The following is an 11978-nucleotide window of genomic DNA, read 5'->3' as shown; positions in this document are numbered from 1 at the left end:
CCTCCAGGAACTCTCTTTGTCTCATTGCCTCAAACCTTTGTCTGCCATTTCATTATCAGGTGAGAAAGGCGGGATAGAAATGATGTGAATTAATAAATAATACCCTTTCCCCCTAAAATAAGACATCCCCGGAAAATAAGACCTAGTAGAGGTTTTGTTGAATTGCTAAATACAAGACCTCCCCTGAAAGTAAGACGTAGCAAAGTTTTTGTTTGGAAGCATGCCCGCCGAACAGAACACCAGAGCATGCGGGATCGGTAAATGTACGTACCATAGATTGTTGCACATGGAAATAATGGTAGTAACAAGAAATTCTTGTTAGGATTTACAGTTTGTCTGGTTATGCTGGTTTGTGATGACAACTACTGTACAATATATACTAAGTGTTCATTTTTTTGTTCAACCAAAAATGTGAATTCTTCATGGAAAAATAAGACATCCCCTGAAAATAAGACCTAGCACATAATTGGGAGCAAAAATTAATATAAGACACTGTCTTATTTTCGGGAAAACGGTAAATATTTCAGAGGAAGAAACTGAGAAAACTTGGAATTCAACCCCACACTGCCCAAGCCTGCAGTCCTCAACGAGGAGTAGTTAGTTAATTTAGAATAGGCTGAGGGAAATCCCTCCCCCCCCCCCAACTCCTGAATGACAAGTGGAATGTGTCTATTCATGCTAATTAGGTGATTAATTACAACATTCACACTGGCCTCCAACTGACAAGAGTTCTTCTCTCACCCTGGACTTTCCACAGATATATAAACCTTTCAGGAGAAAATACTTCTGAAACATGGCCACACAGCTCGAAAATCACACAACAACCCTGTAGTTATTCTTTTTGAGGTAAATAAACCTTTTGTGATTTTCAAGGCTGAACTCTGCACCTTTGCCTCCGAAGCTCTAAATTCTTTACTGCCACATGGCACTTCACGCTCTGCTTGCTGTGAGCTGAATGCTCAACTCTTAAGTATCCTGTTTTTTCCATATTTTGGATGCTCTGCTATTTTGGGTAGTTCTCCTAACACCTAGAAAATCCTAACAAAAAGGGTTATGGGCCCAGTATCCTAACAATGTGCATGTTTGCTTCTTAAGCTCTGAATTCTTTAAAGCAACATGGCACTTCACGCTCTGCTTGCTGTGAGCTGCTCACCTATAAGTATCCTATTTTTTCCATATTTTGGATGCTCTTCTGTTTTGGGTAGTTCTCCTAACACCCAGAAAATCCTAACAAAAAGGGTTATGGGCCCAGTATCCTCACAATGTGCATGTTTGCTTCTTAAGCTCTGAATTCTTTACAGCCACATGGCACTTCACGCTCTGCTTGCTGTGAGCTGCTCAACTATAAGTATCCTGTTTTTTCCATATTTTGGATGCTCTGCTGTTTTGGGTAGTTCTCCTAACACCCAGAAAATCCTAACAAAAAGGGTTATGGGCCCAGTATCCTCACAATGTGTATGTTTGCTTCTTAAGCTCTGAATTCTTTACAGCCACATGGCACTTCACGCTCTGCTTGCTGTGAGCTGCTCAACTATAAGTATCCTGTTTTTTCCATATTTTGGATGCTCTGCTGTTTTGGGTAGTTCTCCTAACACCCAGAAAATCCTAACAAAAAGGGTTATGGGCCCAGTATCCTCACAATGTGTATGTTTGCTTCTTAAGCTCTGAATTCTTTACAGCCACATGGCACTTCACGCTCTGCTTGCTGTGAGCTGCTCAACTATAAGTATCCTGTTTTTTCCATATTTTGGATGCTCTGCTGTTTTGGGTAGTTCTCCTAACACCCAGAAAATCCTAACAAAGAGGGTTATGGGCCCAGTATCCTCACAATGTGCATGTTTGCTTCTCAAGCTCTGAATTCTTTACAGCCACATGGCACTTCACGCTCTGCTTGCTGTGAGCTGAATGCTCAATTATAAGTATCCTGTTTTTGTATTTTTTGGGGTGATCTGGTGTTTTTGGGAAGTGTTCCCTAAACTCACAGAAAATCCAAACCACCTCTGAGGAGCCCTTGACTAGGAAAACAATGAAAGAGTTGTTGAGTAGTGAAATCCTCAGTCTCCTTGGAGTCTGGAAGAGGCCCCTTCTTTGGAGGCCTTTAAGCAGAGGCTGGATGGCCATCTGTCGGGGGGGCTTTGATTGTGCCTTTTTTGCAAAACCGGGGCTAGATTGGATGGCCTGGGGGGGGGGGCGGCCTTCCAACTCCAGGATTCTGTGATTCTATGAAATCCACAGGGTCGCACATTTCCCTCCAGCCATTCCAGTTCAGCCCACCCCCCCCCCCCAACACCCAGCGGACTCCCCTTTTTCCATCTGCAAATCATTATTTTCCAGTCCTTTGCTCTTTATTGAGATGCCAAACTTAGAAACAGAAGGGAGGGAAGAAGGAAGGGGTGTCCGGGGCAAACTCCCGAGCGCCGGGCCGAAAAGGAGGGCTCTCCTTGTTGCTGGGGGGCCGGCGGGGGTCGGGGCAGGGGGCGGCCCCCATGGCAGGAATGTCTTCTCCGAAGGGCTTTACTGGACACCCTCCATCATCTTCAGGAACTCTGCGGGGAGGAGAAGAAGAAGGAGAAGGAGAGGCATCAGCAGTGGGCCACACACTGAGGATGAGCCAGGAGTGTGATGCGGCATTTGAAAAGACCAATGCAATCCTAGGCTGCATCCATAAGAGCAGGGGTCCCCAAACTAAGGCCCGGGGGCCGGATGCGTCCCTCCAAGGTAATTTACCTGGCCCCCACCCTCATTTATAAAATAATATTTTTATATCAGTTTTAATAATATAATATATTGTATATACATATAATATTGATAAGAATATTATCATTTTATACAATAAAATACTAACAATAATACCATATAATAATATTAATTATATGTTATATATTACATACAATATTACAGTATAGTGGTATAGTTCAATATAGTATAATGCTAATATTGGGCTATGCTAATAATATAATATATTGTATATACATATAATATTGATAAGAATATTATCATTTTATACAATAAAATACTAACAATAATACCATATAATAATATTAATTATATGTTATATATTACATACAATATTACAGTATAGTGGTATAGTTCAATATAGTATAATGCTAATATTGGGCTATGCTAATAATATAATATATTGTATATACATATAATATTGATAAGAATATTATCATTTTATACAATAAAATACTAACAATAATACCATATAATAATATTAATTATATGTTATATATTACATACAATATTACAGTATAGTGGTATAGTTCAATATAGTATAATGCTAATATTGGGCTATGCTAATAATATAATATATTGTATATACATATAATATTGATAAGAATATTATCATTTTATACAATAAAATACTAACAATAATACCATATAATAATATTAATTATATGTTATATATTACATACAATATTACAGTATAGTGGTATAGTTCAATATAGTATAATGCTAATATTGGGCTATGCTAATAATATAATATATTGTATATACATATAATATTGATAAGAATATTATCATTTTATACAATAAAATACTAACAATAATACCATATAATAATATTAATTATATGTTATATATTACATACAATATTACAGTATAGTGGTATAGTTCAATATAGTATAATGCTAATATTGGGCTATGCTAATAATATAATATATTGTATATACATATAATATTGATAAGAATATTATCATTTTATACAATATAATACTAACAATAATACCATATAATAATATTAATTATATGTTATATATTACATACAATATTACAGTATAGTGGTATAGTTCAATATAGTATAATGCTAATATTGGGCTATGCTAATAATATAATATATTGTATGTACATACAGCTGCTCTGAGTTCCCTTCGGGGTGAGAAGGGCAGGATATAAATGTAGTAAATAAATGTAGTAAATGAATAAATAAATAATTTTGGACTTAGGCTCGCCCAAAGTCTGAAATGACTTGGACACACAACAACAACAACAACAACAACAACAACAACAACAACCCTAATTAACCTGACTATCTCATTGGCCAGAAGCAGGCCCACACTTCCTATTGACATCCTGATTAGGTTTATGTTGGTTAAAATTATTTTCATTTTTAAATATTGTATTGTTTTTCATTGTTATTGTTGTTTTGCACTACAAATAAGATATGTGTAGTGTGCATAGGAATTTGTTCGGTCCCCCCCCCCCCCCCGAAGAATTATTGAGGATTCTGGATGAATGGATTTTAATCTTGGACATGCTTAAAATTTTATATAATGTGATTTTATTTTGCAATGGTACCTGTTTTATATGAATTGTTGTTTTGTAGATTGTTTTATATGAATTGTTGTTTTTATTTACAGTAGAGTCTCACTTATCCAACATAAACGGGCCGGCAGAATGTTGGATAAGCGAATATATTGGATAATAAGGAGGGATTAAGGAAAAGCTTATTAAACATCAAATTAGTTTAAGATTTTACAAATTAAGCACCAAAACATCATGTTATACAACAAATTTGACAGAAAAAGTAGTTCAATACGCAGAAATACTATGTAGCAATTACTGTATTTACGAATTTAGCACCAAAATATCACAATGTATTCAAAATATTGACTACAAAAATGCATTGGATAATCCAGAACGTTGGATAAGCGAGTGTTGGATAAGTGAGACTCTACTGTATTTACTTATTTGCAGTATTTATATTCCGCCCTTCTCACCCCGAAGGGGACTTACAATGAACATATGTATGGCAATATTCAATGCCAACAGACAAACAACATATAAAGACAGACACAGAGGCATTTAACATTTTTTTTCCAGCTTCATCATTCCGGCCACAGGGGGAGCTGTTGGTTCACCGTCCACTAGTGGCTGTACTTCCTCATTCCTTTCCTCGTGTTTTGCTGGCAGTTTTATGGTGTTGTCAATTAGCCTCCCGCATAAAGCGTCCCTAAATTTCCCTAATTGACAGATGCAACTGTCTTGACGTTTTGATCAGAAAAAAAGATGTGTTGTCAAAGGCTTTTATAGCTGGAATCGCAGGGTTGTTGTATGTTTTCTGGGCTGTATGGCCATGTTCCAGAAGTATTCTCTCCTGCCGTTTCGCCCACATCTATGGCAGGCATGCTCAGGCCCCTTCCTTTTCACCCCCAGCCGCTTCACCGTCCACTAGTGGCTGTACTTCCTCATTCCTTTCCTCGTGTTTTGCTGGCAGTTTTATGATGTTGTAAAATAGTTAAATTATCCTCCCCGCATAAAGCGTACCTAAATTTCCCTACTTGACAGATGCAACTGTCTTTCGGGGCTGCATAGGTCAACAGTAAGCCGGGCTATTTAATGGTCGGGGGCTTAACCCGACCCGGGCTTCGAACTCATGACCTCTCGGTCAGTAGTGATTTATTGCAGCTGGTTACTAGCCAGCTGCGCCACAGCCCGGCCCTTGTTTTTAGGCATTGAATTTTTGCCTATTTATTGTAAGCCGCTTTGAGTCCCCTTGGGGAGAAAGGCAGGGTAAAAGTGATGTAAACAAATAAATGAATATTTTCACCAGGAATAACCACAACTCTGTGTCCTGCTGTTCTGGGCAAAACAATTCGAGGAGGAGACGCACAAGCCGGCCCTACTTGGGACCGTTTGGGGGGTTGAGAGAAAGGCCCCCCAAAACGGACAGAGATCTGGAAACTCTGAGGATGTTTTTCCCGGAGAAGCGGAGGCTGAGAGAAGCACCGCAGGTTGATCCCTAAGCTGCAATAAATCTGTCCAACCGGAAGGTTGAGAGTTCGAAGCCCGGGTCGGGGTGAGCTCCTGACCCTTTAGCCCAGCTTGTGCCTACCTAGCAGTTTGAAAACCAATGAGGGTAGATAAATAGGAACCGCATTGAAGCGGTATTTATTTGGGCTTGGCGTTTTGATCAGAAAAAAGGATGTTCAGGCTCTGAAGCTGATCAGATCTCCCCACTTTAATATATCTTCCTACTACTAGATTTACATTTTAGACATATGCACACATATTGGAGATGAAGCCTTACTCCCCCCTCTCCTAGAATTATTCTAACTACAGTAGAGTCTCACTTATCCAACGTTCTGGATTATCCAACGCATTTTTGGAGTCAATGTTTTCAATATATCGTGATATTTTGGTGCTAAATTCATAAATACAGTAATTACTACATAACATTACTGCGTATTGAACTACTTTTTCTGCCAAATTTGTTGTCTAACATGATGTTTTGGTGCTTCATTTGTAAAATCATAACCTAATTTGATGTTTAATAGGCTTTTCCTTAATGCCTCCTTATTATCCAACATATTCGCTTATCCAACATTCTGCCGGCCCGTTTATGTTGGATAAGTGAGACTCTACTGTATTAAAATGGAAGAATCACTAAGCCAGGTGAAGAACTGAAGACACATGTCTCAACTCTCTTTTTACGTGTAATGTTAAAAGGAAGGGGCCTGAGGATGCCTGCCATAGATGTGGGCGAAACGTCAGGAGAGAATGCTGCTTACAGAACATGGCCATACAACCCAAGAAACATAAAACAACCCTGTGATCCCGGCCATGAAGGCCTTCGACAACACATTTATTTATTTATTTATTTATTTATTTATTTATTTACTGCATTTATATACCGCTTTTCTCAACATAATAATGGCAAAATTCAATGCCAACCATACCTGTGAAAACATAACAAACAGATCAAATCATAAACAATAAAATGAACAACATCAGGTGTACTTATCGAACAACGCAAAAAATGACAAAAATAGAAATTAAATATGCAAATCCAACATTTAGGACATGTTTATTAATAGATAATACTGTTTACCAATATTAGATCTATTAGTAAACATGTCCTAAATGTTTGATTTGCATATTTAATTTCTATTTTTGTCATTTTTTGCGTTGTTCGATAAGTACACCTGATGTTGTTCATTTTATTGTTTATGATTTGATCTGTTTGTTATGTTTTCACAGGTATGGTTGGCATTGAATTTTGCCATTATTATGTTGAGAAAAGCGGTATATAAATGCAGTAAATAAATAAATAAATAAATAAATAAATAAATAAATGTGTTGTCGAAGGCCTTCATGGCCGGGATCACAGGGTTGTTTTATGTTTCTTGGGTTGTATGGCCATGTTCTGTAAGCAGCATTCTCTCCTGACGTTTCGCCCACATCTATGGCAGGCATCCTCAGGCCCCTTCCTTTTCACCCCCAGCCGCTTAAGCGGCTGGGGGTGAAAAGGAAAGGGCCTGAGGATGCCTGCCATAGATGTGGGCGAAACGTCAGGAGAGAGTACTTCTGGAACATGGCCATACAGCCCAGAAAACATAAAACAATCCAGAAAAAAAAAATGATGTTTACGAACAAAAAAAGAGGAAGATGGAGCGACAGCACCCCCTGGTGGCCGGAACCGAGCACAACCTCCAAAGACGCCGAAAGATGGGAAAGCCTATATATAATACCTCTATCTTATTGCCTGCCTTGTCGGAAGGGTGGACTAGAAATACTGTCAATCAATCAATCAATCAATAAGGAAGGAAAGAAAGAAAGAAAGAAACGGGTGCGAGGCCAGCTCACCATCAAAGTCAATCCGCCCGTCGTTGTTTTTGTCCCCGTCCTTCATGAGCTCCTCGATCTCGGACTCGGTGACGGACTCCCCGGAGGCCCGGAAGATCTCCACCAGCTCCTCTGCGTCCAGGTAGCCGTCCGCGTTCCTGTGAAAGGGATGACGGTCAAGGAAAGGTCATGGGGGGGGGTGGCTGACCCTTGCACCTAGACCCAGCTTTTGGGGACGACATGCTTTCCCCCCTCCTCTTCTCGTATCTTTGCCCTTAATCCAGTTCCTCATGTTGTGGTGACCCCGACCACCACGTTATTTTCGTTGCTACTTCATACCTATAATTTTGCGACTGCTATGAATTGTCATGTAAATATCTGACATGCAGCAACTTGAAGGCGATCACAATTTGGATAATCCTCCCCTTCCTGATGATTTTGACAAACTAGCACTTTAGCCCAGATTTTTCTAGATTTTATCCAAGATTTTATCCTTTGTCCTTGAATGTGATTTTTATGACTTGTTTTTATTGTCCCACCCTGAGTCCCATCCGGGAGATAGGGCGATATATTATTATTATTATTATTATTATTATTATTATTATTATTATTATTATTATTATTATTTTACTATGACACAGCAAACAAGATAGACATGCTGGATTTCATATCACAAAAATAACAGGTCGAACACTTCCCAAGTGTCTAGGATTGTGTGATTTATTATTATTATTATTATTATTATTATTATTATTATTATTAATATTTCATTATGACACAGCAAACAAGATATGATGTGTGATGTATTATTATTATTATTATTATTATTATTATTATTATTATTATTATTATTATTATGACACAGCAAACAAGATAGACATGCTGGATTTCATATCACAAAATCACAAGTCGAACCCTTCCCAAGTGTCTAGGACTGTGTGATGTATTATTATTATTATTATTATTATTATTATTATTATTATTATTATTATTATGACACAGCAAACAAGATAGATATGCTGGATTTCATATCACAAAATCACAGGTCGAACACTTCCCAAGTGTCTAGGACTGTGTGATGTATTATTATTATTATTATTATTATTATTATTATTATTATTATTATTATGACACAGCAAACAAGATAGATATGCTGGATTTCATATCACAAAATCACAAGTCGAACACTTCCCAAGTGTCTAGGACTGTGTGATGTATTTTCGGATGATGCGCGCAGATCCCAGCAGGGTGGCCTATATTATTATTTTTATTATTTGATCTGTTTTATTGCTCTGTTTTATGGTTGTGGACTGGGCTTGGCCCCATGTAAGCCGCCCCGAGTCCCTTTGGGGAGATGGGGCGGGGTATAAAAATAAAATTATTATTATTATTATTATTATTATTATTATTATTATTATTATTATTATTATGTATTTTCATTCACTGGACCACATTAGACACAAATACCCCATATGCGCAAATTTGAATACTGGATGAGTTGGGGGGATTGATTTTGTCTTTTGGGATTTATAGTTCACCTCCAATCAAAGAGCATTCTGGACTCCACCAATGATGGAATTGAACCAAACTTAGCGCACAGAAGTCCCATGACCGACAAGAAATACTGGAAAGGGTTTGGTGGGCATTGACCTTCGGTTTGGGAGTTGTAGTTCACCTCTGTGGACTCAAGACAATGATGGATCTGGACCAAACTTGGCACAAATACTCAATATGCCCAAATACGGACACTGGTGGAGTTTGGGGGAAATTAATTTGGACATTTGGGAGTTGTAGTTGCTGGGATTTATAGTTCACCTACAATCAAAGAGCCCCTTGAACCCCACCAATGATAGAATTGGGCAAATTAGGCTTTTGGTGGAAGGATTCGCCATCTGCCAAATGGGTTCCTAAGACCATCAGAAATATGTGTTTTCTGGTGGCGTTTGGTGACCCCTCACAATCCCCAAGGGGTCCCGACCCCCAGGTTGAGAAATGCTGCCTCAGATGGAGGCCTCTATTCTATTCTATTCTATTCTATTCTATTCTATTCTATTCTATTCTATTCTATTCTATTCTATTGTGCTCTTGGCCCAATTACTTAACCCACCAGGGCCTGATGCTAAGGAATCCTGGGATCTGTAATGTGAAAAGGCCCCCTTGGGCAGAGAAGGCTCAAGACCATGGCTAACTCCAACTCCCATCATCCTATCACATGGGGCAGGGCAGCCAAAGCGGGGGGGGGGGGGGGGTCGAGCTGCATTCGTTCTAGTGTAGACAAAGACAGCAACTCCCTTGATGGAATTGATGGAATTCATCAGAATATCTGGGCTATTGTGAGTTTTCTAGGCTGTATGGCCATGTTCCAGAAGCATGCTCTCCTGACGTTTCACCCACATCTAGGGCAAGCACCCTCAGAGGTTGTGAAGTCAGTTGGAAATTAAGCAAGTGTGGTTTATTTATATCCCTGTGGAATGATGTCCAGGGTGGGAGAAAAAAACAACAACAAACCCTTGTCTGTTTGAGGTTGTCGTTGCCCAGCTTGATTAGCACTGAATGGCTTTGCAGCTTCAAAGCCTGGCTGCTTCCTGCCTGAGGGAATCCTTTCATGGGAGGTGTTAGCTGGCCCTGGTTGTTTCATGGCTGGAATTACCATTTTCTGAGTGTTGTTCTTTATTTAATGTCCTGATTTTAATTTTTTTTTTAAATACTAGAGCCAGATTTTGTTGATTTTCACGCTCTCCTCTTTTGTGTTGGAATTGTCCACCTGCTTCTTGTGTCTCCTGACATGGTGGTTGTGAGAGTGGGCCACCATTTCCGTGTTCTCCAATAATCTGCTTGAATATGGATTCCATTGGATGCTTTCTAACCCAAGGGGTGAAACTGCACTCTGCTGCAGACAGTTGCCTTGGTTTGCAGGGGCCCTTCTTTGGGGAGAGGGGCCAATGGGGGGGCCCCGAATGGAGACCTGGCCAAGACATGCAGGGGACCCCAAAGCCTTGGCCGAGACGAGTGCAGCAAGTCTCTTGGGATGGAAAGCCGAGGTGGAAGAGGACACCCGGCCGGCACAGTGAGCTTCCCTAGCGGGTGGGACGTCCTCACCTGTCTTCACCTGTCCTCACCTGTCAAAAATGCGGAAGCACTCGGCCAGCTCCTCCTCGCTCTTGCCTTTGGCGTCCTCCTTCATCTGGCGCACCATCATGACCAAGAACTCCTCAAAGTCGATGGTGCCGCTGCCTGCAACCAAGGGCACCCAGGGGCCGGTCGGTCAGTCGGTCAGCCTGCTGTTTCGCCCTCCCTCCCAGACACCCAAAGGCCGGCCTCCCGGGCTCACCGTCCTCGTCCACCTCCTCGATGATGGCGTCCAGCTCCTCCTTGGTGGGCGTCTGGCCCAGCATCCGCATGACCGTGCCCAGCTCCTTGGTGCTGATGTCCCCGCCGCCGTCCGCGTCAAACATGTCGAAGGCGGCCTTGAACTCTGACGGAGGGAGAGAGAGAGCATGGAGCGCCGTCACCTTCCGGTTGGAGCAGTACCTATTCATCTACTCACATTTGCATGTTTCTGAACTGCTAGGTTGGCAGAAGCTGGAGCTAACAGCGGGGGCTCACCGTGCTCCCCGGATTTGGACTGCTGACCTTCCAGTCTGCAAGTTCAGCTACTTGCAGTACGCATTGATCTACTCACACTTGCATGTTTCTGAACTGCTAGGTTGGCAGAAGCTGGAACTAACAGTGGGAGCTCACCGTGCTCCCCGGATTTGGACTGCTGACCTTCCAGTCTGCAAGTTCAGCTACTTGCAGTACGCATTGATCTACTCACACTTGCATGTTTCTGAACTGCTAGGTTGGCAGAAGCTGGAACTAACAGTGGGAGCTCTCCGTGCTCCCCGGATTTGGACTGCTGACCTTCCAGTCTGCAAGTTCAGCTACTTGCAGTACGCATTGATCTACTCACACTTGCATGTTTCTGAACTGCTAGGTTGGCAGAAGCTGGGGCTAACAGTGGGAGCTCTCCGTGCTCCCCGGATTTGGACTGCTGACCTTCCAGTCTGCAAGTTCAGCTACTTGCAGTACGCATTGATCTACTCACACTTGCATGTTTCTGAACTGCTAGGTTGGCAGAAGCTGGAGCTAACAGCGGGGGCTCACCGTGCTCCCCGGATTTGGACTGCTGACCTTCCAGTCTGCAAGTTCAGCTACTTGCAGTACGCATTGATCTACTCACACTTGCATGTTTCTGAACTGCTAGGTTGGCAGAAGCTGGAACTAACAGTGGGAGCTCACCGTGCTCCCCGGATTTGGACTGCTGACCTTCCAGTCTGCAAGTTCAGCTACTTGCAGTACGCATTGATCTACTCACACTTGCATGTTTCTGAACTGCTAGGTTGGCAGAAGCTGGGGCTAACAGTGGG

At 41.1% G+C, this 11978-nt stretch overlaps 1 protein-coding gene across 2 annotated transcripts in view; it reads right to left on the bottom strand.

Annotated features, from left to right (window-relative positions):
• Window positions 1-2323: 2323 nt before the first annotated feature.
• tnnc2 (troponin C2, fast skeletal type) overlaps window positions 2324-11978 on the bottom strand; it is a 16085-nt gene continuing 6430 nt past the window's right edge. For both annotated transcript variants that reach the window (XM_062979273.1, XM_062979272.1), the window contains exons 3-6: window positions 10901-11044; window positions 10689-10803; window positions 7591-7727; window positions 2324-2546 (exon numbers count right to left, since the gene is read on the bottom strand). In XM_062979273.1, the coding sequence (XP_062835343.1) occupies window positions 2515-2546; window positions 7591-7727; window positions 10689-10803; window positions 10901-11044 (428 nt within the window). In that variant the 3' untranslated portion in view covers window positions 2324-2514. The remainder of the gene's footprint in view (window positions 2547-7590; window positions 7728-10688; window positions 10804-10900; window positions 11045-11978) is intronic.

The sequence above is a fragment of the Anolis carolinensis genome, chromosome 4, assembly GCF_035594765.1.
Source record: "Anolis carolinensis isolate JA03-04 chromosome 4, rAnoCar3.1.pri, whole genome shotgun sequence".
NCBI lineage: Eukaryota > Metazoa > Chordata > Lepidosauria > Squamata > Dactyloidae > Anolis > Anolis carolinensis.
The sequence above is the reverse complement of the archived record's forward strand: the minus strand, read 5'-3'. Positions and strand labels throughout refer to the sequence as shown.